Source organism: Nerophis ophidion, linkage group LG12 (assembly GCF_033978795.1).
Source record: "Nerophis ophidion isolate RoL-2023_Sa linkage group LG12, RoL_Noph_v1.0, whole genome shotgun sequence".
Taxonomy (NCBI): Eukaryota; Metazoa; Chordata; class Actinopteri; order Syngnathiformes; family Syngnathidae; genus Nerophis; species Nerophis ophidion.
In genome coordinates this window covers 46,339,819-46,365,794 of record NC_084622.1, presented here as the reverse complement: position 1 = coordinate 46,365,794, position 25,976 = coordinate 46,339,819, and the positions used below count along the sequence as shown (strand labels likewise).

The following is a 25,976-nucleotide window of genomic DNA, read 5'->3' as shown; positions in this document are numbered from 1 at the left end:
CCGGTACAAGGAACAAAGAAATAATACATGTTCAACCCGCAGCACCTGCAATGAGCGGACTCGTCTAAAACAGGGGTGCCCATTACGTCGATCTCGGACGGTGTGTCAGTCGATCTCAAGCCAGGCATTAAAAAATGTACATAAAAATGAGCAATCATCAATCATACCAAGACTTCACTTTCGTCAGTTGTTTGACATTCTCGCCACCCGAGGATCTTGTGAGATGACGCTGGCTGCTGCCAGCTCATATTTAAGAAAAAAATCACTAACAGGGCGGACGCAGAGAAAGACATTTTATTTCTAGAGACTCCGTACCTACTGTCAAAACTCTAAAGACCGACTGCACAGTTCCTGTCTTCACCATAAAAGACCTGTTTCATCCTGCCTGAGCTAACAAAATAAGAGTCTCAGAAAGCTAGCAAGCTACGGAGTTTGATGCCAATGTATTTCTCCCCCGCCCTCAGCGACCGCACACTCACTTGCTTGCCCACCCGCACACTCACTGACGTCACTCACCTGCTGCCAGACATTAAAGGGCCACACACATATGCTACTCTCATAACAAAGTGTTTAAAAAGGAGTATGCAAGTTGGACAAATGAGATGCCAAATCCAACCACTTTCATGTGGTATTGGACAGAAAGGAGGACTTTTTTTTTCCTCCATTTGAAAATGCGGACGTTATCAGCACCACTGTCTAATTCCAATCAATGCAAGTCATCAGAATCAGGTAATACACCAACTTATATTCTTGTCTTCATGAAAGAAAGGAATCTATGTGTGTTAAACATGCTTGTATTATCATTAAACACCATTAACTTGTTAACAAAAATGTCTCTTTCATAAATAAATAAATATAAATTATAAATAGGAATGAGGTAGATCTCCTCGACTTGGTCAATTGAAAAGTAGCTGGCCTGCAGAAAAAGTGTGAGCGCCCCTGGTCTAAAACATGGCGCTTAACACACCTTTTCAGTGTCTCCGATTTGTAAAAAATATTTGTTGAATACAAAACATAGTGGAATAAAATTAGCCGCACTGTTTTATAGGTCGCAGGGTTAAAAGCGTAGGTAAAAAGTAGTGGCTTATAGTCCGAAAAATATTATAAATGAAACTATGAAAAGGTCAAATCCCGTCAAGCGTGTGATTACTTTGATCATATATTGCAAAATAATGTACATATTCTTCTTTTCCTGTTTAAGATTTGGCTAATTGACCAGAATAGCTGTTTCACATTCCTTCCGCGGCCTCTTAACTTCTGTGGGTAAGATGTTTGCTCCTCCCAACATGGTGTGCATGATGGCATCCAAACAGTTCAACTTTGGTCTCATCAGACTAGAATATATTCAGAGTTACTGGCTTGTCCAGTTCAGCTCTGACATGCTTTTCTTTCCCAACAATGAGCGTGCATACAGACATGACGCAGGAGTGCGTTGGTACCTGCTAATTCCAGCTCTTTCGACGCTCTCCACGGGTGGTCCTTGGCTCTTGGATAACTCTTCTAATCATTCTTAGCTCTCCTCTATCAGAAATCTTGCAAGGAGCACTTGATCGAGGCAAATGAATGCTGGCATGAACAGCTTTCCACTTCTGTATTATGGTCTCAACTGTGCTCACTTCCAACACTTTCAAGTTTGGATATCCACCTGGAACCAATGTCATCGTTATGTTTGCAATGGTCTTGAGACAGCTCTAACCCAGAGATGTGTCTTGCCTCACACCTTGGCAATGACACCTTTTTGTAGGCCATCCATCAGGACTGAAGCAGCTGATATTCATTAGAAGTGACAAGGGGCTGAATTGCTCCTTTTCTTTATGCATTCAATACTTTCTCCCTGTGTCCTTTCACATCATTACATACAACTTCCATTCTGACCTTAGTTCTTCCACTTTCTTTGCGTGTTTTAATGACTTAGGCTGTCTCCAACCTGATTTTCATGTCAAAAGCAGCTTTGGAAATACATTTAGTGAGAACAATAGTGACATTTGAAATACCTATTTCAGTCCCTGTAGTAATGTTGAATGAAGCTGAGCCAATAAGTGGCCACAGTAGGGAACTGTGTGATCTGATTGGTTGGATCTCTAGGGGCCAAGTACTGCTGTAATTAGGGGTGTGGGAAAACATTGATTCGAATACGAATCGCGATTCTCACGTTGTGCGATTCAGAATCGATTCTCTTTTTTTTTTTTTTATCACATTTTTTTTTTTAACTTGTATTTTTTTTATATCAATCCAACAAACCACTACACAGCAATACCATAACAATGCAATCCAATTCCAAAACCAAACCTGACCCAGCAAGACTCAGAACTGCAATAAACAGAACAATTGAGAGGAGACACAAACACAAAAGTAGTGAAACAAAAATGAATATTATCAACAACAGTATCAATATTAGTTATAATTTCAGCATAGCAGTGATTAAAAATCCCTCATTGACATTATCATTAGACATTTATGATAATAATAATAAAAGAACAATAGTGTCACAGTGGCTTACACTTGCATGGCATCTCATAAGCTGGACAACACACTGTGTCCAATGTTTTCACAAAGATAAAATAAGTCATATTTTTGGTTCGTTTAATAATTAAAACAAAGTTACATTATTGTAATCAGTTGATAAAACATTGTCCTTTACAATTATAAAATCTTTTTTTTTTTAATCTACTTTGCTAGCATGTGAGCAGACTGGGGTAGATCCTGCTGAAATCTATGTATTGAATGAATACACAATCCTTTTGAATCGGGAAAAATATCGTTTTTGAATCGAGAATCGTGTTGAATCGAAAAAAATCGATATCTTATGGAATCGCGACCCCAAGAATCGATATTGAATCGAATCATGGGACACCCAAAGATTTGCAGCCCTAGTTGTAATGTTAAAGTACCACTGAGTCACACACACACACACACACACACACACACACACACACACACACACACACACACACACACACACACACACACACACACACACACACACACTAGGTGTGGTGAAATTACCCTCTGCATTTGACCCATCAACTTGTTCTACCCCCTGGGAAGTGATTTGAAATGTATTGTATTGTACTGTATTTTGTATATTATATGATGATGTATATTTTAACTGTGGGTCCTTGTTCATAAGGTGTGGGCTTCTAGGGATGACCTTTTTTGCAGAATGGACTCTCATATTAACAATAGAAACAATAATCTAATAGAAAAATATGTCTGTCTGTAAATACAAATACTAAATAAATAAATATATGAATAAACACGTACACGTTAGTTTAAATGTGCTGTCCTAGACCACTAATGGTAACTAACATGTATGTCACTAATCCTTCTGGTTTATTAACATACAGGGGGGCCAAAAAGTATTTAGTCAGCCAGCGATTGTGCAAGTTCTCCCACTTCAAATGATGACAGAGGTCTGTCATTTTCATCATAGGTACACTTCAACTGGGAGAGACAGAATGAAAAAAAAATCCAGGAACTCACATTGTAGGAATTTTAAAGAATTTATTTGTAAATTATGGTGGAAAATAAGTATTTGGTCAACCATTCAAAGCTCTCACTGATGGAAGGAGGTTTTGGCTCCAAATCTCAGGATACATGGCCCCATTCATTCTTTCCTTAACACGGATCAATCGTCCTGTCCCCTTAGCAGAAAAACAGCCCCAAAGCATGATGTTTCCACACCCATGCTTCACAGTAGGTGTGGTGTTCTTGGGATGCAACTCAGTGTTCTTCTTCCTCCAAACACGACGAGTTGAGTTTATACCAAAAAGTTCTATTTTGGTTTCATCTGACCACATGACATTCTCCCAATCCTCTGCTGTATCATCCATGTATCCATTTTGGTATCAACTCAACTGGTGGTGTTTGGAGGAAGAAGAATACTGAGTTGCATCCCAAGTACACCACACCTACTGTGAAGCATGGGGGTGGAAACATCATGCTTTGGGGCTGTTTTTCTGCTAAGGGGACAGGACGATTGATCCGTGTTAAGGAAAGAATGAATGGGGCCATGTATCCTGAGATTTGGAGCCAAAACCTCCTTCCATCAGTGAGAGCTTTGAATGGTTGACCAAATACTTATTTTCCACCATCATTTACAAATAAATTCTTTAAAATTCCTACAATGTGAATTCCTGGATTTTTTTTTCCCATTCTGTCTCTCCCAGTTGAAGTGTACCTATGATGAAAATGACAGACCTCTGTCATCATTTGAAGTGGGAGAACTTGCACAATCGCTGGCTGACTAAATACTTTTTTGCCCCACTGTACATGATCTTTATTGTACATCATTCAATTAACATCCCTTGTCCCCAGTTATGTATCTATTTTCATTTTGAATCCATTGTGTTGTTGCATAACAGACGCCCTTCACCCTCACCCTGCGCCTGTGGGACATCTACATCCTGGAGGGGGACAAGATGCTGAGCGCCATGGCTTACACCAGCCTCAAGTTACACAAGAGTGAGTATGTTTGGGCTCTCCTGATGAACACAGGACTGGCACCCTCTAGAGCCCAACATGGCCGCTGTTGCTACACAGCGCCTTCTGGTTGGCTGCCTCCTCGCCGCTGGGCTTACATAACACAAGTGGTTGCCGTGGAGAAGAATGAAAAGCTGACTTACTATTGGCTCGTCCGTCCGACTGTCAAGGAAGTGACTTCTTGTAGGAGACAAGGGTTAATTAGGGTTCTTCTTCCTGGTCCAACCAGAGCGTTTGCTGAGGTTCCAGTTGGAGGACTTGAGGGAGTTTCTTCAGGAGCAGCTGGCTGTTTCCTACTTTCTTCCCGATGACGTGGTGGTGGAGCAGCTGCAAGTCGCCATGACTGAGCTGCGGAGTAAAAAGTTGGACCAGCCTCCTCCAGGTACACTTTTTGTATTTGTTTTGATGTCCTCTTTGGCTGATACTAGTGTTGTAACGATACCAATATTTTGGTGCCGGCATTAAGATTATTTTGATACTTTTCTAAATAAAGGCGACCACAAAAACATTGCATTATTGGCTTTATTTTGACCCAAAAATCTTAGGGTACATTAAACATATGTTTCTTATTGCAGTTAAGTCCTTAAATAAAATAGTGAACATACAAGACAACTTGTCTTTTCGTAAGTAAGTAAGTAAGCAACAAAAAGTGTCGGGGTCAAATACCATGAAACATTATAAAGACACAGAAACAGAGAATAGAAGACAAACTGTGATTGCTTTTCTCGTAGGAGGAGAGTGACCTGGAGCAAGTTGTCACTCACAGTCTCCTGATTCACACACGCATGCACGCACGCACGCACGCACACACACACACACACACACACACGCACACGCACACGCACACCTGCTACCTGAGGGAAATGCGTTGTAAAAAGCATTGCCTTCGGTTACCGAACAGTTCGAAGAGAGTTTGTCAAATAGATCAAAGAGAGTTCCATAGATTAGTTCAAAGAAAGTTTGTCAAATACTTCAAAGAGAGATCCTGCCATCTGTCCGCTTTGTAGTCCCAGTGGAGTTCTATGAGCCTTCTTCTCGGTTGGTTTCAAAGACAGCTTTTTGTCTTCTTGTCAGGAACACAATGTAGCACCAAGTTTTTTGTGATAGTTTAGAAACAATTATTCCAACCAAAAGGCTCCTAATTAGTTTGGTGACATATTGTGTCATTTATCATTCTATTATTTTGTCAACATTATTAAGGACAAGTGGTAGAAAATGAATTATTAATCCACTTGTTCATGTACTGTTAATATCTGCTTACTTTCTCTTTCAACATGTTCTATCTACACTTCTGTTCAAATGTAATAATCACTTATTCTTCTGTTGTTTGGATGCTTTACATTAGTTTTGGAAGATACCACAAATCTGGGTATCAATCTGATAGCAAGTAGTTACAGGATCATACATTGATCATATTCAAAGTTGTCATGTGTCCAGGGACATATTTCCTGAGTTTATAAACATAATATATATAAAAAACGAAAGATGTTGTAATGCCCAAAAATATCGACGCAATCATAGTAATATTGACTAGATACGTGCCTGTACTTGGTATCATTACAGTGGATGTCAGGTGTAGATCCACCAATGGCGTTTGTTTACATTGTGGCGCCGGTGAGCTACGGTGTGTAGTGAAGCATGTTTAGCTAGTCCTCGTCCTGCAGGGATGATACTTGTAAGAAATTTGGTTTTATCGTTAGTTTTAAAGCCAAATTGCGTCCGTTCTCCCTTTTCTGTCTACACACTGTGTCTGCTTGTAAGTAATAATAATAATAATAATAATACATTTGACTTATAAGGCGCCTTTCTGAGCGCTCAAGGACACCGTACAAAATCAAAACATTAAAATCATTTGGATAAAAACAACAAACATCGATAACATTTACAATGAATAAGCAGTCAGAAATAGGTGTCTTTTGAGTCTTGATTTGAAGAAGGATATTGAGTCCAAGTTACGAAGGTCTGGTGGTAATGAGTTCCAAAGATGAGGGGCAGAGCGGCTGAAAGCTCGAGCCCCCATGGTGGACACTTGAAATAAGGGGACAGTGAGATGGATGGATGAAGTACTCACTGATTGTGCGCTGCCGAACATGCTCGCCTGCTCGTAGAACCTGCAATTTTCAGAGGCGGTATATATATCGCAGTACTATACTAATAACATAATTACTTTGCTGACGTATGCAGCAAACTAATGGTCTTTTAGTAGTAGGTAAGCAAAAAAGTACACATATTAAGTACATATTCGCAGATATGTTATATTTTATATTGCTATATCTAATTTATTTATAGCTGCGTTGTCATTTCCATCATTGTAACTGACCTACTGTGTTGAACAATATCCCTTGTGGATCATTAACGTTTGTCTAAGTCTAACCGGTATACTTTACTACCCTGACTAATACCTTCCCTTTTCCCCCCCAGCAAAGTCCGAGGAGCTGCCAAAGAAACCGCTCGGCCAAGAGAGGCCGATCCTCCTGCTGCCTCTGCAGCCCGACTCTCCCGTGGAAGTGAAAAGTGATGTGCACAACACACACAGCATCACCTTGTCTCCTTCCACGCCTCAGCAAACAAGAAGCCCCGGCAGTTCCAACACGCCCCCTCTGGCCTCGCACGTGCAAGCCAGCCCTTCTCCCATCAGGCCTAGCAGGGCTCCTCCGCTCCCTCCTAAGGCAGCCAAACAGCGTGCTGGCCAGGAGGAGCCCGCAGACTGGCCTCCTCCGTACGAAGCTCCTAGTGTAGAAGTCCTCAGCGTGCCCACGCAGGACATGTTGGACCTGCCAGATCTTCCACCTCCACCACCGGTGGACCATGAGCAGAAAGACAGTCCCGCGGTCCAAATTCCTTTCAAGCCGCCTCCCCAAGTGTTCCCCAAAGCGCACGTACCCCCTCCTCACGCCTTGGCCGCATCAGCAGACTCCTCCCCCAGGCTCCCTCCCCCCAAGCCCACCAAGTTCCCGGTGTCTCTGTTAGTCCCGACATCAGCAGCAGACCGGCGGCCCTCCAACACCTCGCAGTACGACAACCTGGATGAAGACGACGACCGTGGCCCGGAGAGGCCGCTGGGCTCCACCCCCGAGGAGATTCCCAGCATGCACCTTGGGCCGTCGTCCGCCTACGACCCCGCTCGCTACCCGCTGCCCCCACCTCCCGTGTTTATCCCCCCGTCGCCGTCCCCCCTTCTCCGCGCTCTCCCCAGCTTGCCTCAGGAGGCGGAATATGAAGGCGAGGACAGCTGGGTGGGGGACGCCATCATCCCCCCTCCCCCGCCCTGCTTTGCAGACAGACTGTCCCCCGCCGCCTACTGCAAGCCCTCTCGCGGCCCCAGGGACCATTCCGCCTTCCCAGCACCACTTTTGTACACCAGGTCCCCCCCGGGCCACTCCAGGCCCTCACAGTTGTCAGTCGGGGTGCCGGCAGTCCGATCCAGCCCGGACTTCTGCAGAATGCCTCCAGGTGGGCAGCAGCTGCCTAAGTCAGTCACCTTTTGAAGACGTGCGGACTGATTACAGTGAAATAGCGGCCAGCAGATAAGGTTTTTTTTGTATTATTATCAATATGCACACATTTCTATGATCCTTTTGTAAGGTTCACTTCTCTTTCCTGATTGTCAGATTTTTTTGTATCGCGACACACATTGAACATTTCAGCTTTTCTTATTGGTGTGTTGTTCCGTAACATCACTAATCCTTTCCAAAAAAAGTGTCTTAAAGTGTGTCAATGCTCACATTTGGTCCTTTGCTCAAATCACTTTTGGTTTAATTCAACACATTTTGGAATTGATTAAAAAAAAAACGTTTGTGATGTCACCAATGGTTTTATTGTATTGGTTCTTCTGTGAAGTAACTAGATTTTGTTGGGTTAAAATGAAACCAGGCTGATGATAGAACAAAAACCATCGCCCTCTTGTGGCCATAACGTAGTAGTTCATTCAGAAATAAATCCATTTATTGTCTGTTACACTGTCACTTGATGCAAATATTTTCACTTTCTGCATACACAAATTGATACATTGAGTTGCCATCATTTTTCAGCAAGTGATTCAATGGCTGCGAGTAAAATGAAATGGAATTGAAGCCATATTGGAAATTAAAAATGCCAAGGTGACATCAGGCTCTACAAATTCCACAGAATACTGTATGCTGCTGTTCTTGCATAAGTGTGGTTGTCAGAAACATCAAACATATCCAAAACCTATTCCAAAAGTGGACAAATTAACTTTGGTTTGCCTGTTACTAGTTCTCAATATTTTTGCATTAGCTGAAAAAAAAAGTCCTTGACGTGTTTAACATCGATTGTTCCAACAGTTTTTATACCAACTTGTATTTTTACTGAACTGTTTTGCTGTTTTGTTCTTTTTGACGCAAAAATAGGATTTTGTTTGTTGAAACAATGCTTCAGTTTGTTGTCAAACGTTGCATTCATGTATTTATTCAAAGTTCCTTAAGCCTAAAGTTCCTTAAGTGGACTATTACCATGAATGAGACCTCTATTGTTTTTGTACTGTGATGTCACAGGTCTAGTTGGCAACAGACCAAAGCCCCAGTATGTTTAGACCAAAGCCCCAGTATGTTTATGCCGTCCAATGACAAGCATGCATCCAAGTTGTTTTTCTATCTGCATTTCTGTAAAACACATCCCCAATAAAGACAAACATGTTAAGAGCTATGATTTCTCTTGAATTCTTGGAAAAAGTAAATGCACTTTTTCAATGTCAAGCAGGCACCGGGTGATTAAGTTTATTGCACTCCCACAAACATTTGGATGTTACTGTACATAATTTAAGCTGTGCAAACGGCAAGTTATGTTCAATGAAATACCCAAGCTGACTCCCTTATCACCTTGAAGAATTGCGTAAAAAAACAAAACACCACAATACATGCATGCCTGGAAACTTATCTTAAGCAAAATGTATAAATAGCTTCTGTTAAAATGTTTCAAAGTGCAGTTATGACATTTTATCAAAATGTGTTATTTCTCCCCCAGCCCAAGTCAACAACACACAAGCTCAAAACAAAGTAACCGTTTTAAGTCATGGACTTGATTATAGTGCCAGTCCATCGGTGGCGGTTACCAGTAAGTGACGTATGTAGTCTTTCCCGCTGAAGTGGGCAGTAGAATCTCATCCTTCAAATACTCAACTGACTTATGAGGTTCGTGAGTGAGCTGATGCTGTCCTTCAGTTTGGAATCGTCCTCCTTTCCCAGTGACACACCAGCCAGTCGGGTGGAACCCTTCGTACCCAGGAGGCACGGCAAGCTGAAGAACACCTCCACCCCGATGCCACCCCAACCCTAAACAAGGACGGAGGAGATCAGCGGTCAGCAACCTTTTTGAGCCCAAGATCAACTTGTGTAGCTTGTTAACTTCCCGTTGTGAGTAAAAGAGTATTTGCAGCTGGATCTAATCAATGTGCTACAAGAGTCAGCTGGAACGGTCTGCATTGGCACAGCTCCACAATTGTTTGCAAAGTAAGTTTGCAAGGCGAGATGGTGTACGCTGCCACCTTCACACAGGAGCATTATCGAGCTTTCACAGACTGAACTCCAAATTGAAACCAGTGAAATGAAAGGAAGTGCACACCTGAGAGGCGGCCAAGTGACGAGAAGAAGTGGGACTGATGTGTTATTTTCCCTCATACCTTCTGGATCCTCCGCCTATCTACTGGTCGATCACCATTGACCGGCTTGCATGAATAATAAACAAAACTCTGACAACTACAATTCCGTTCAATAATCCTGAGTTCATATTCTATATCACAGGCGTCAAACTGTGGCCTGGGAATAATGTGCATACTTCATTGTTCTTACTAAATGTTTTCATTGTTTCCATTTTCACGGACAGCATTTTGTGTAACACAGGAAATGTCCGATGTTTGAAACGTTGATAAGATCTGCTCAGGCAACAAATATTCAGTTGTTGTTGGTGTGAATTGTTGGGCACATCGCCACTCGATTCTGATTCTTGGGCTGAGGATTTGATTGCTTCATAATCGATACACTAGATAACATAACTATAACAATCTACAAGGTTGATATGGGTTGCTTCTCTTTCTTCCCCTCCATTTTACTGCATTCTTTAGTCATCATTACATATATGTATTGTTACATTTCAACAACTGTATTGTTGATAAAAGAGGTAAATTATTGGTACTGTTCATTATCAAATGTTCTATTTTTACTGGCATTGCTACATTTATTGTGTAATAATGCTCATTGTTATTTCTGTATTATTTATTTCGCTAACTGCTTCTTTGCTATCACTTTTACTTTCATATTTGTACATATCCTATTTGCTGATGTGGCTCTATTTTTGTTGTTGTGTTTGCTGCTGTTGTTTTTGTCTCTCTGTCTTATCCCTCTCTTGTCCCCACAATTTCCCCCTCGGTCTTCCTTTTTTTCTCTTTCTATCCCCTCTTGCTGCACCAAATGATAATATAAATACATTTAATAAAGTAAAATAATAGTAAGGCAACAAGAGAAGTATCCTACACTTCTCTTTTGTAAAGTAAGTCTGCATCTACATCAACTATATGGTTTTCCTGAGAAGCTGGAGAGGGAAAAAATTAAAAAATTAAATAAGAATAATAACAATAAAAAAATTAAATAAAAAAAGTAATCGATACTCGATTCAAACTGATTTTTGAAATGTATTATTTGGTATAATAATAATAACAACACCTTAAGAAAACAGCTTACAAAACCTCCTTTTATTTGGTGACCTAAGACATACACGCGTACCAAGCAAATAAATTGTTTTTTTCTTACATAATTTGTCCAAAAAATAAATACGATTTTTTAAAATTATTAATCACTTTATGATTGAGATGAATAAGAATCGCAACTCATATGTGATAAAATTTTTTTAGCACCCCTAATTATTATATATCGTATTTTAGTTTGGAAAAATAACAATAAATACGTAAGCATCTGCTGGTCATCTGGACTTACGATTTCAAAACAAGTTATCCATCAATTTCTACGCGCACAAATCAAATAATCAAATGCAGAAGTAATTGTGCAATAACATAATGAGGCGATTATACTTCTATATTCTTACAATCACTGTTACAAGCGGCCCTGACTGTGATGTGGCCCTCGGATGAAAAGTTCGACACCCTTGTTCTACATAACGTCCAAAATCTGTATGAAAAGAAAAAAAAAAATAGTATGTCCAAGGGGAAAGAAAAGTGTTTACTATCTTCTGCTGCAGTGAAGCCAATTCAAAACTGCAGTACTACTTTGGCAGTAGTTGAAAAAGTAAACAAAAAACAATAAATGACCAAAAAAAAAAAAAAATATGAGAAAGAATGTTTTGGACAATATCTCTTCAGTGAGAATGTTGGGCTACAATATAAACTTACATAGTACGGTCCTGTAAATTTGTCACGATGACAACATTCGAAGTGATGCTAAATTAGCAATTATCTCTACAGGCTTCTGAATGGACTCAGTGATGCTGCTAAACCAAAGCAAAACTTTTACAAAGAACATGTTGACTCACCACTGAATAAAAGATTTAGACAAAGTACTGTAGAATTGTATCCATGAACTAATTCAGTCCATCAAAGTAGGACAAGCAAACACCTGCTATGACCCTAAACAAGTGTAAACCAGTCTTTAATCCCTTAGACCAGGGGCGCTCACACTTTTTCTGCAGGCCAGCTACTTTTCAATTGACCAAGTCGAGGATCTCTACCTCATTCCTATTTATAATTCATATTTATTTATTTATGAAAGAGACATTTTTGTGAACAAGTTAATGGTGTTTAATGATAATACAAGCATGTTTAACACACATAGATTCCTTTCTTTCATGAAGACAAGAATATAAGTTGGTGTATTACCTGATTCTGATGACTTGCATTGATTGGAATTAGACAGTGGTGCTGATAACGTCCACATTTTCAAATGGAGGAAAAAAAAAGTCCTCCTTTCTGTCCAATACCACATGAAAGTGGTTGGATTTGGCATCTCATTTGTCCAACTTGCATACTCCTTTTTAAACACTTTGTTATGAGAGTAGCATATGTGTGTGGCCCTTTAATGTCTGGCAGGAGGTGAGTGTGCGGGTGGGCAAGCAAGTGAGTGTGCGGTCGCTGAGGGCGGGGGAGAAATACATTGGCATCAAACTCCGTAGCTTGCTAGCTTTCTGAGACTTATTTTGTTAGCACGGGCAGGATGAAACAGGTCTTTTATGGTGAAGACAGGAAGTGTGCAGTCGCTCTTTAGAGTTTTGACAGTAGGTACGGAGTCTCTAGAAATAAAATGTGTTTCTCTGCGTCCGCCCTGTTAGTGATTTTTTTCTTAAATATGAGCTGGCAGCAGCCAGCGTCATCTCACAAGATCCTCGGGTGGCGAGAATGTCAAACAACTGACGAAAGTGAAGTCTTGGTATGATTGAAAATTGCTCATTTTTATGTACATTTTTTAATGCCTGGCTTGAGATGGACTGACACACCCTCCGAGATCGACATAATGGTGTGCCTTAGTGCATGCTCGGTGGTTATAGAAGGAACAATGTTGCCAAATGTAGGCTTGGAAGTGCGGATGTTTGAATGATGGAGTGTCACCTGAGCAAGTGTAGTAATGGAGTGGACTTTCTTCCGGTCTGTCAGGATGCTATTTGTGAGGTCAGCAACTGACAAACCAACGGACCAAGAGCGCTGACCTCGATTCTTCATGATGTCAAACGCTCTGGAAGAAACCAAATCGGTCGTAACCATTTATTTATGTTCTCCATTTCTCCGTCCTTGCTTCGACATTTCTTCCGGAGAGAACCGAGGGCTTTACCTGCTGAGTAAGGGTTTGCTGGAGCTGAATCCTGTGATCTCAGGCTGCTTCTGGGAACCTGGCCCCGTGTTACTCATCACTGGAACTGCAGGACGAAGCACAGATGAATCAGTGTTATTAGAAGTGCAGCTCTAGCAGGTTGAGTCCACATTATAGAACTCCTAAATAGCCAGCATGTCAAGGTGGGCTTCTGGACTCACCTTTGTTGTCAGAAAGCTCACCAATGACCCAGGCCTCCTTGTGAGTGTTTAAGTTAATATCCAGCACGTGACTAAGACGCTCCGAGTCCAGATTGCAGCCCACGCCTATGACTTGTGTCGGCGGCAGTCCGCTCTGCCTCCAAGCGACGTGGGTCATGACGTCCACTAGAGACCAAGCACAGAGCGAACACACTTGAGACTAGGATTGTACTGCGACTAAAAAGGTACCACTAATGAATACAAAATGTACTATACTGCCTTTGAAAAATACCGGTACTTGTCGTCGTACCGCGGTGACGTTGCTGGAAATATGAGCTGGGGTACATGTTGAGTGAGTCAACACGCGCAGAGCACATTCAAGCATAAACAGCGTGAAAAAGAATGGCAAAATAACGGAAATTCTACTGGTTAATAAAGAGGGGGCACAAAGCACAATATGGAGGTATTTTGGCTTCAAAACTAATGACCAAGGTGAAGCTATTAACACGGAAGTGTCGCTATGCAAGCAACATTTTTTGTGTGTTTTACCGTTTTACTTAATGTCTAAATAAATACAGCCGTGTCGCTGCATGAACCTCATGATTTAATACACTTGTATTGTTGAACAAGACTAGTCAACATTAATAAGTCAGAAAAGATTGCATTCATTTTAAGTCCCTTTAAAGCATGATGTCAAACTCTGGCCCGCGGGCCGTGAAATTTAGTTCAGTGCACCTCCCGAAAATATCCCGGGGCAACCATTCTCCCGAATTTCTACCGATTTCCACCTGGACAATTATATTGGGGGCGTGCATTGAAGGCACTGCCTTTAGCCTTCTCTACAACCTGTCGTCACGGCCACTTTTCCTCCATACTAACAGCGTGTCACATAATATTTGTGGCTTTTACACACACACACACACACACACACACACACACACACACACACACACACACACACACACACACACACACACACACACACACACACACACACACACACACACGCACACACACGCACACACAAGTGAATGCAAAGCATACTTGGTCAACAGCCATACAGGTCACACTGAGGGTGGCCGTATAAACACCGTTACCACTGTTACAAATATGCGCCACACTGTAAACCCACACCAAACAAGAATGACAAACACATTTTGGGTGAACATCCGCACCGTAACACAATAGAACAAATACCCAGAACCCCTTGCAGCACTAACTCTTCCGGGAAACTTCCAGCCAACTGAGCAATAATTAACGTTTTATTCATGCATTTTCTCTTGCTACTTCAAGGCTTGAATGTTTGGTTCATTCATTATTGTTATTTTATTTTCAAATTTATTATTAGCCTGTGGAAAAAATTAGATATTTACCTCAGAAGATTGCAAATAGAAAAAAAAGGCATAGCACTTTTATTTTAAATTTTATTTGATATGCCATTGATATTTTTTTAATTATTATTATTATTATTTGAAACTGGATTTTGCATGTCACTAAAGTTATATAAGCCTTGCTTGTTCAATATTGCAAAACTTGTTTGGGTCCCAATTAAAAGCTTAATTTGTTCAACCTTGTTCAGTTTTACATTTTGGCCCACTCTGTATTTGAGTTTGACACCCCTGCTTTAAAGGGTAACCAAACTTTATTTTATTTTGCTTATCGTTCACAATCACGAAAGACATGACAATGGCTGTTTTTTTTAAATGCATTCTTAGTCGTAAATAAATGTAAATAAAAGTCTGCTTACAGCCAAGAAAAAAAAAACATATACCGTTAACAATACTCAATTTATATTTCATGACTTGAATATGAACCAAGTATTAGTGATATTGTTATATTCCAGAATACAGTAGAGACAGAGCGGCAACATCTACTAGGTGATTTGATTTTAGTCCTGGGGATGACGTTAAAGGGCATCCGGCAGTGGAGGCACCCCTACGGGGTCTTGGGGCACCAGGGGGCTAACCCCTTTACTACTGTTACCCCAGGTAGCCCTCTGGCAAAGGCTTAGTACCTGACTGCCCCCTAACCACGGATACGGTGAACACCTCAACAGCGGAGCAGGCGGAAGATGGTAGATTTAACAACTACCACGATGGCGGGAGAAGGCTGCAGCACAAAAGGGTTTCCAGTTGCCTTGGACTCCATGCTACTGGACCCTGACCCAATTATGTCAAGGATTTTGTGGTGACTGTGTACCAGTCTCCCCACGTTAAACTAAGTCACGCAGGCATTCTCCATAAAGGAATACAGCCCTACCAGGAGGATCGTCATACTTGTTCAAGTGACCGTCGATGATGACTAGGTGATCACACCTTACAGGATAGATCCAAACTAAACCCGGAGCCGATTTGCCTTTTGCCGGAACTTTGCCTTAACACTACATACTTTCAATTCATGGAAACATCCATCCATCATCTTCCGCTTATCCGAGGTCGGGTCGCGGGGGCAGCAGCCTAAGCAGAGAAGCCCAGACTTCCCTCTCCCCAGCCACTTCGTCTAGCTCTTCCCGGGGGATCCCGAGGCGTTCCCAGGCCAGCCGGGAGACATAGTCTTCCCAACGTGTCCTGGGTCTTCCCCGTGGCCTCCTACCAGTTGGACGTGCCCTAAACGCCTCCCTAGGGAGACCAGACAACCCACATCCACAAACAACAATCTGGTGTATGCTATCCAGTGTAATAATGAATGCCCTGATTTATATATTGGGGAAACAGAACAACCACTAAGCAAACTCTTCAGGCCAAAACTCAGCCGTCTACCTGCACCTCAGGGAGAAACAACACTCCTTTGAGTGTGTGAATGTGTGTGTGAATGGGTGAATGTGGAAGTAGTGTCAAAGCGCTTTGGGCTCCTTAAAAGGGGGTAGAAAAGCGTTATACAAGTACAACCCATTTTCCATTTTCCAGAAGTACAGATTCTGGACGGGGAGAATAGATGGTATGAAAGAGGAGTAAGAGAAGCCATCTATGTCCAGCTTGAAAAAGCATCCCTGAATAGAGGAGGTGATCTGCGACATCACCTGTCTCCCACAAACAACACTGTCCTTTCAACTATTCCTAAAAGACTGCAATTTAACCTCCAACAAATAACAGGAGTTAGAAGCATTCTGGACACAAGGTGACCAGAATGCCAATTGTGTTAAAAAGTGCTCAATATTTCCTTAGCATCGTTGATGTATTGTCTATTACCATTGTTCGTATAAATAATAAATGGAAAAACAAAAGAAAAATGAAAGGCCCTAAGATGACAGCGACCTGGTTTGAATGAGAACCTTCATAGGATATTGTTATCATAAACACTAACACAGAAGAACTATTTATAGCGGCACCGTGATCACTAGCGTGTGTAATGTCTATGTCATTGAGTGGTAACCGGTTGGCTTGCTTCCCTGCTCGTCAAAGTTTATTGTGAATTACACCTCTCACATAAATAGTAGGACAAGGATGTTATCCGACAATTTGGTAAACTTTGACAGCCAAATTAGACCACAGAATGGCGAGAATGACCCGAAATGACGCATGGTTCCATCCCCATTTTCTTCACAAGTATTATGAGTCATTCTTCATCTAATTGGAACTATAATAAGATTCGACCAGTCTGCATCGTATTGAAAGCAGACCTTGTACATGATGTTTATGTTTGTTGGCGCTCATGAAGTTTGCAGTGAGTAATCAGTGATGTTGAAAAAAATGTGAACCTTGCGATGCATTTTTTTTTTATTTATGTGCGACGTATAGTTAAAATGATCAAATTACGTAAATGTTAAACGTTATTATAAATGTGCCTGTTACTACATTACATATATCATGTACTGTATATTAAACCTTAACGGAAGTGTTTAGATGTTTTTTATGGCTTTGTAGGCGGAATTGTACAGCTCCAATAGGCTCCATTATAAGAGGACTTTTGATTGTATTTTATTTAATAGTTAAAATGCATAAAAAAGTTAAACATGTTTGTTCTTGTCTTACATAAGGATTGTGAATGATAGGCAAAATTCCAAAATAAAGTGCAGTTCCCCTTTAAATGGCAACCATGCTTCAAGTTAGTATCTTCCTGTCCTTTTGTCCAAATGAGACTAAAAATAAATGTGAAAATATGTTTGCCACTGCTCAATACAACAATCTAAATATTAGGGGTGTGGGAAAAAATCGATTCGAATACGAATCAAATTGTTTACGTTGTGCGATTCAGAATCGATTCTCATTTTTTAAAAATAGATTTTTTTTTTAATTAAATTTTTTATTTTAATTTTATTTTTTTTAATCAATCCAACAAACCAATACACAGCAATACCATAACAATGCAATCCAATTCCAAAACCAAACCTGAGCCAGCAACACTCAGAACTGCAATAAACAGAGCAATTGAGAGAAGACACAAACACCACACAGAACAAACCAAAAGTAATGAAACAAAAATGAATATTATCAACAACAGTATCAATATTAATTATAATTTCAGCATAGCTGATTAAAAATCCCTCATTGACATTATCATTAGACATTTGTAAAAATAATAAAAAAGAACAATAGTGTCACAGTGGCTTACACTTGCATGACATCTCATAAGCTGGACAACACACTGTGTCCAATGTTTTCACAAAGATAAAATAAGTCATATTTTTGGTTTGTTTAATAGTTAAAACAAATTTACATTATTGCAATCAGTTGATAAAACATTGTCCTTTACAATTCCATCCATCCATCCATTTCCTACCGCTTATTCCCTTTTGGGGTCGCGGGGGGCGCTGGCGCCTATCTTAGCTACAATTGGGCGGAAGGCGGGGTACACCCTGGAAAAGTCGCCACCTCATCACAGGGCCAACACAGATAGACAGACAACATTCACACACTGGGACCAATTTAGTGTTGCCAATCAACCTATCCCCAGGTGCATGTCTTTGGAAGTGGGAGGGGCCTATCCCCAGGTGCATGTCTTTGGAAGTGGGAGGGGCCTATCCCCAGGTGCATGTCTTTGGAAGTAGGAGGAAGCCGGACTAGATCCTGCTGAAATCCTATGTATTGAATGAATACAGAATCGTTTTGAATCGGAAAAATATCGTTTTTGAATCGAGAATCGAATCGAAAAAAATCGATATATTATCGAATCGTGACCCCCAAGAATCGATATTGATTGGAATCGTGGGACACCCAAAGATTCACAGCCCTAATAAATATGTTTATCGAATATAAAATCACTAACATAACTGAATAATAGCGTACTTGCACTACAGCGTAGGAGCAGTCTGTTTCAGGGTCCAAGCCGCTTACCTGGCTGAGAGGCGATGAGCATGACAGCGTTTGGGTTGAGACGTGCCAAGGTTGGAATAAACCCTTTGAACAAGTCAACGTTGCTCTGGACCACGCTTACGTACGACTGCTCACCGCTCCACGCGTTGGCTGTCACGATGACAACTCTGGAGCCTGCAGTGGCTGATAAATCTACAAAAGTAATAGAGTGGAGTAAAAAGGTGTTTCTTTCCTTGTAAGCAACATTCTTGAAAAGAATAAAGGAGATGTAACTGTGAGGAAGGTTACGCACCCTTGGACACCTCCACATTTGGCAGCCTAAAGATCTCCAAATCTGTGCTGCCTCCCTTAGTGGAACTCTCAGCAACATCAATGAAGATAAGTTTATCCACTTTACACTTGGGGGCGCAAAGAAGAAAAATGGAGGAGAGTGATCAGTACAGAATAAAAACAATAAGCCCTTTTCCACCAACAGTTCAGGAACCTCTGGTTTCTGGAGCTACAGGTTCATGTAGAAGTGTGTTAGTGTTTCCACCACATTACACATTTCAGGGTAATTTATACAAATCCGGCTGATGATGTATGGAGGAGTGGTTTAGTATACTTTTACACTGGTGTCATGTAAATAAACAGAGAATATTAGGCTACATTTCTTTTACTAAAAAGTATGAAACTCAAATACAAAGCAATCATATACAAAATATGATTTATAAAATTTAATAAAATGTATATAACATTTTTAAATCTGCATTGCTGGGCCTTTGTCTGTCCACAACAGATTACTAGTTGTTGAATACTTAATAAATATTACGTGCACCAAGAAATAACAGTTACAATTGTATATAGTTTCTTAACAAGAAATAGGTTTTAGCACATCAATATTGGACTAACACAGTCCTTTAAATCTCATCAATACCACATAAAAGGCAAACTGTCATTTTTCAGACACGGTCAAGGCTTAAATAATGTCAAACAAATAGCGTTACAATAACCACGAAAATAAAGTAAAGCAATGCAAGTTTAGCAAGTGGTGCACGCTCCCGCTAAGGAAATACAATTTTGCCACAACAGGGGCTGTGGGTTTGAAAGAGAGGTTTTAAGAACGCCCCCAATTGTGTTCAACCAAACAGCCCGGCCCTAAAAAAGTTCTGGGTACCTTGGAAACATCCCACCGAGCTTAGAAGAACTAAATCTACGAGGTAGTTTTTGGTGGAAACAAGGAGAACTTTATTTACCCTTTAAGCAGCAAAGTTCCTGGGATGGAAAAGTGCCTAATGTCTGAAATATTGTCAAAAAAAGGTGCAAACCTTTGCCAAAATGCTCATGATTGAAGCCATTCCTAAATCTCCTCCTCCGATAACCGAGACTTTGTGGCCTGAGTGGTCATGATGTCTGATTGCACCTGAAAGTCAAGCCTTAAGCTGTCATATTTATACATTTGAAATTTGATGACATGTGACACGATTTTAAAAAGGACGCACTATCACTGATCTGGAGCTTATTGACATATGCTAGAAGTTCATGTGGATCTTGTTTTTCTCCTTCAGGGATGGACGAAAGCGGAGGTTCCGCTTGAAACTTGGAAGTCATCTCTTTCAAAAGGTCCACTACAGATGACGTAGGCTGCAGCACACATAAGAGAATCAGAAAATTGAGAATCAACACAAGTACAAGGACGTACATGATCCCAGTTGTGCAGCACTGGCAGGTGGATGCGGCCCCGGGCGTCCACATGTTTGCCCTCCCGGATCATCATGTCTGCTGTGGGCCTCAGGAGACAAATGGGAGGGGTGACCGGGAAGGAGTCAATCAACCAAAGCTGAATAGGGAAGTTGTAGGAGCGTCCTATCAGGGTTTTCAAACAATACATCAGTGCGGTTCCATCTACATCTGCATTTACACCCGAAAAGTGACTCTTACCTTCATACTTAACTGGAAGGTTACCATTCAATTTTAGGAGCTCTTTCTGAGAGCCATCTTTGAATGCTGTGAATAGAAGGAAGGGAATAGTCAACTTGATGTGTTTGAGGGAACTGTCAAGTGTGTACACGACTCACTGTATGTGCCGACAGAAGTGTCCATCCCCGGGAATTCTTCATCGATTTTGTTCAATTCCTGAAGAGCAACATCACTGAACTTGTACTGAAATTGGTCAAAGCAGATAAATACTTTATTGATCTTGAAGGACATTCGCAGGATCAGTCAGTCACAAGGTTATAAGAAGAGAAATGCAAAGTTAAATAAAATGGAATTACATTAGAGAATTCTTAACTGTGACAGTGTCTAATGCAGGGGTCTCTAACCAGCAACTAACTTGCTTGGTGATAATGGGTCGTATTTTTCTAAATACATTTTCTTTTTACAATTGATGCCTCTATTTAATGACAAATCACCACAAAACAGCAGAAACACATTGGCCGCAATGATTAGAGAGCTCCTTCCTAAATAAAGTACAACTCAACTGTTGTTTGTCATAAAAAACACAAAATCCAAGCTCATATGGTGATTAAAAAAATCCCTGCACTAGAAATAAAGGTATACTGAAATAAAAGTTTGTAAAAGTCCCTCTCAGAAGAAAAAAAAGGTTGGAGACCCCCTGGCCTAAAAAGATTAACCCATGGAGTTGTCAACATTTACAATAGCACCTTAATTGGTTGTCACTTGTATCTCAAATCAATGTCGCCTATTGAAATAAATTTGATTGATGCTTGTCCCCCACCCCCAAAACAGCACAACTTTATCAAGTAACACGGCATCTTAAAATAAAAACACACTTTTAGATAAGAAATATTGTGTGAAAAACAATACAACAGAATTTACTACAAACCTCTACACTCATTTAATGACATAACAAAATAATCATGTACAGTGGACTTCTACACAATTTTATTCCAGCTGCTTCTTCGTCAAACACACCATCAGCAGATTTTCCACATTTTCATGGATGGACAAATGTTTGCCGTTTGGGTAATATGTTAATGGGTAATTATTTTTTGCTTAAGTTGGACTCATTCTGTTTCAGTATAGCAGTGATTTGTTCGATATCTTCTTCGATTCATATCTTTAATTCAATGAACATCATCCACTTCTTCTCAGCACAGTCCTTCATGGTCACCCCCTTCCTCAACATGGTTGGAAAACAAAGTTATAACCATCTCTAATTAAAAGCTAATGCTAATGTGACCAAATGTTTTGGGTGGCACTCATTGTGACATTTGCTACGCCAACTAATGTTACGGCATAACAATTAGCCCGAGAGACGGCATTTATCTCAAGTTAAGTTGAGGTACCACTGTATTTTTGGCTCTTACGGTTAGTATAATTATAATTTTGAAGGCAACAGTTAGGCGTCACATAGCTTCACTTTCCCAAATTATATGTTGTATAAAAAGTCGTAAAACAAGCAAGAAAGTTTTTACGCCTATACTGTCTCATCTGCACTGGCGATGCGACTTTAGGGATTTACTACTTATCAATCAATCGATTCCTTTTATTGTCATTGTCAAAACACTTATGTCATACATGTCAACAAGATTTTGTTTTGGCTTCATCTAGCGGCATAGAAACTGCAGTGAAGTGCAGGTCGACAATAGTTTACATTTAAGCATTGTCAAGAAGATCGCGAATAAAAGGGCGTGGGGGTTGGAGGAGTCCGATGTCTGTTACGTAGATGTTGCAGCAATGCAATGTCCAAAGCACATTGATTGAGGTGATGAAGATGGCCGGGGGCAGTAAAGGGGCTGGCTGTTCATTTAGCAGTCTCACAGCCTGGGGATACAGACTGTGAGACATTCTGGTGGTCCTCGCGCAAATCGATCTATACCTCCTTCCAGAGGGTAGCAGGTTGACTTACGTATAAGATACTAAAGGGTCTAGATCCATCTTATCTTGCTGAGTGTATTGTACCATATGTCCCGGCAAGAAATCTGGGCTCAAAGAACTCCTGCTTATTAGTGATTGCCAGAGCCCCAAAAAAGTCTGCGGGCTATAGAGCGTTTTTCGTTCGGGCTCCAGTACTCTGGAATGCCTTCCCAGTAACAGTTATAGATGCTACCTCAGTAGAAGCATTTAAGTCCCATCTAAAAACTCATTTATATACACTAGCCTTTAAATAGACCCCACTTTTAGACTAATTGATCTGTTGCTCTTTTCTGCTCTGCCCCCCTCTCCTGCCTGGAGGGATTATTAGGTGACCACAGATGATGAGGCGCCAGCTGTTCAAGGTGGGGACACAAGGTGGACCACTCATCTGTGCATCAGTTGATGACGTCTCTGCGCTGCTGACTTGTTTCCACTCAAGATGATCTCTTGCTGGCCCCACCATGGACTGGACTCAGTAGAAGTATTTAAGTCCCATCTTAAAACTCATTTGTATACTCTTGCCTTTAAATAGACCCCCCTTTTAGATCACTTGATCTGCCGTCTCTTTTCTGCTGTGCCCCGCTTTCCTTCGTGGATAGGGTGGGCACAGATGATCCCCCTCCCAAAGCACCCATTCTCATTAATGGCTCTGCTGTTGAGATAGTCTGTGAATACAGGTATCTAGGCACAATTTTGGACAATAAATCGACCTTTGATGCCAACACTGACCGTATTTGTAAGAAGGCCAATCAGAGGCTGTTTTCCTTGAGGAAACTGAGGGGTTTTCAGGTTGATAAGACACTAATGAGGATGTTCTAGTCATCTTGTATCGAGTCTATTTTAACATATTCTATCACTTCCTGGTTTGGAAACTTCAGTGTGGCCAATAAAAACAGACTAGGTGGTATAATTAAGACCATAGGCCCTACCTCGAAACCCCTGAGCCAGATTTATCAGGTCAGAGTCACCCAGAAGGCAAAGGCCATTCTGGCCAACCCTCTGCACCCTCTCTTCTTTGAGTTTAGACTCCTGCCCTCAGGATGTAGGTACGCCTCTAGTAGTAGAAAGGCTAAAAACAACCGATAAATAAGATCCTTTGTTCCCTCAGCTGTGGTTTTTATAAACGAGCTCCTTAAACAAGCTTAGCTGCTATGTAGTTACTTTAGTGTGATGCGACCTGTGATTAGTTTTTATTGTATTACAAATGTTTTTAGGGGCTTCACGGTGGCAGAGGGGTTAGTGCGTCTGCCTCACAATACGAAGGTCCTGCAGTCCTGGGGTCAAATCCAGGCTCGGGATCTTTCTGTGTGGAGTTTGCATGTTCTCCCCGTGAATGTGTGGGTTCCCTCCGGGTACTCCGGCTTCCTCCCACTTCCAAAGACATGCACCTGGGGATAGGTTGATTGGCAACACTAAATGGTCCCTAGTGTGTGAATGTGAGTGTTGTCTGTCTATCTGTGTTGGCCCTGCGATGAGGTGGCGACTTGTCCAGGGTGTACCCCGCCTTCCGCCCGATTGTAGCTGAGATAGGCGCCAGCGCCCCCGGCGACCCCGAAAGGGAATAAGCGGTAGAAAATGAATGAATGAATGTTTTTAGTTTTTAGCTTTATGATGGTTTGTATGTTTTAGGTATTTTATGTATTTTTACCTTGTTTTTACTGTTAAAGTTTGTTTTTAAAGACTACTGCTGCAAACCAAATTGCCCCTCGGGTACAATAAAGATTTTCTAAGTCTAAGTCCAAGATGGGCCTTCACGGTGGAAGAGGGGTTAGTGCGTCTGCCTCACAATACGAAGGACCTGAGTAGTAAGGGTTCAATCCCGGGCTCTCAATCTTTCTGTGTGGAGTTTGCATGTCCTCCCCATGAATGCGTGGGTTCTCTCCGGGTACTCCGGCTTCCTCCCACTTTAAAGACATGCACCTGGGGATAGGCCCCTCCCACTTCCAAAGACATGCACCTGGGGATAGGTTGATTGGCAACACTAAATTGGCCCTAGTGTGTGAATGTGAGTGTGAATGTTGTCTGTCTATCTGTGTTGGCCCTTGTCCAGGGTGTACCCCGCCTTCCGCCCGGTTGTAGCTGAGAAAGGCACCAGCGGCCCCTGCGACCCCAAAGGGAATAAGCGGTAGGAAATGGATGGATGGATGTCTAAGATGACGCGCTAGCTGTTCCAAGTCAGTACCCGGTGTGGACCACTCATCTGTGCATCAGTTGATGAAGTCTCTGCGCTGCTGACTTGTTTCCACTCAAGATGATCTCCTGCTGACCCACCATGGACTGGACTCTAACACTATCACTAGATCCACTCGATGTCCATTGCACCGGTCGCCCAGGAGGGGTCTCCACATCTGCTGTCCTCTCCAAGGTTTCTCGTTGTCATCCCATTGGGTTGTTTTTTCTCGCCCCGATGTGGGATCTGAGTCGAAGATCTTGTTGTGGCTTGCGCAGCCCTTTGAGACACTCGTGATTTAGGGCTACCGTATTTCCTTGAATTGCCGCAGAGCATATAGTATGCGCCTACCTTGAATTACTGCCGGGTCAAACTTGCTTCGCAAAATAATTAGCGCATGCTTAGTATTACCGCCTGGTCAAACTCGTGATGTCATTGTCATCATTTTCAAAATGGAGGAGGCTGATTTCAATACCGGTAATTTGAAATCGCATAAAGGGAAGAAAATTAAGAGCTATTCAGTAGGATTTAAGGTCCAAGCTTACATCACACTCAAATTTTTACTGCATGCCTTTGGTAAGTGTCGGAGTGAGAAGAGGTTTTAAAATAATTAGCACCCAGGCGGCAATTCAAGGAAATACGGTATATTAAATAAACTTTGATTGATTGAATCACTTTCTGAGGATAACGTTTTAAATTCCCAGCATTTTATGTTCAACAATGTGACATAACATTGGTTTCCAGCTCTAGTGAGACGTGCTAAGTTATTATACTAGCTGCTCAGCAAGTTCCTGACTAAATGTTGCAAGTCACCTGCTTCATGCCCTAAAATTGTGTTAACTGATTAAAAAAAAAGTCGCAGTTGTCAAAACTAACAGAGACTTCCTCGTCACAAGGTGTGTGGAACTGGTCGAGTCACTTTTAACAGCGACAGCGGCCAACTTCTTCCGACATTCTGTGCTAACATGCTATGCTAACTGGCATTATTTTACAGTGGCAGTTCCCACAGCCTCGTCACGTGCTCGTCTTCACTTCGAGTATTGTTCAACTTACCTTAGAGAGGACCCGCTTTATTTTACTCGAATAGAGGTCCATTTATCGAAGTAAAAACCAACAAACTTCGAATAGCCGGAGGTCGCTCGGTGTTCTTCACTCTTTGTCGGACTTGGACTAACTTCCGCAAACTTTCTTCGAGTAGCTAAGGAAGTGACAAGCCACGCCCACTCCAAAACAAGTACGGAAG

The 25,976-nt window shown here is 41.4% G+C and overlaps 2 protein-coding genes across 3 annotated transcripts in view; one reads left to right on the top strand and one right to left on the bottom strand.

Annotated features, from left to right (window-relative positions):
- Positions 1-9,143, top strand: part of LOC133563494 (USP6 N-terminal-like protein) — a 41,263-nt gene extending 32,120 nt beyond the window's left edge. For both annotated transcript variants that reach the window (XM_061917653.1, XM_061917654.1), the window contains 3 exons: positions 4,365-4,464; positions 4,712-4,864; positions 6,904-9,143. In XM_061917653.1, the coding sequence (XP_061773637.1) occupies positions 4,365-4,464; positions 4,712-4,864; positions 6,904-7,970 (1,320 nt within the window). In that variant the 3' untranslated portion in view covers positions 7,971-9,143. The remainder of the gene's footprint in view (positions 1-4,364; positions 4,465-4,711; positions 4,865-6,903) is intronic.
- Positions 9,144-9,183: 40 nt separating this feature from the next.
- LOC133563497 (ubiquitin-conjugating enzyme E2 variant 3-like) lies at positions 9,184-25,954 on the bottom strand. Its single transcript, XM_061917657.1, has 12 exons — positions 25,787-25,954; positions 20,760-20,844; positions 20,623-20,688; positions 20,384-20,547; positions 20,184-20,325; positions 20,010-20,104; positions 18,995-19,100; positions 18,724-18,894; positions 13,472-13,636; positions 13,272-13,356; positions 13,052-13,175; positions 9,184-9,773 (listed from the first exon to the last, which is right to left on the bottom strand). The coding sequence occupies exons 1-12, from the start codon at positions 25,826-25,828 to the stop codon at positions 9,609-9,611; spliced, it is 1,410 nt and encodes a 469-aa protein (XP_061773641.1). The 5' UTR covers positions 25,829-25,954; the 3' UTR covers positions 9,184-9,608.
- Positions 25,955-25,976: the final 22 nt, after the last annotated feature.

Excerpts from the sequence above, each read along its gene's own strand:
- LOC133563497 (XM_061917657.1), bottom strand. The coding sequence starts at position 25,828 with ATGGACCTCTATTCGAGTAAAATAAAGCGGGTCCTCTCTAAG. Across the intron at positions 20,845-25,786 it reads TAAAGCGGGTCCTCTCTAAG|TACAAGTTCAGTGATGTTGC; the intron begins GTAAGTTGAACA and ends GACCAATTTCAG. Across the intron at positions 19,101-20,009 it reads TCATGAGCATTTTGGCAAAG|TGTAAAGTGGATAAACTTAT; the intron begins GTTTGCACCTTT and ends TGCGCCCCCAAG.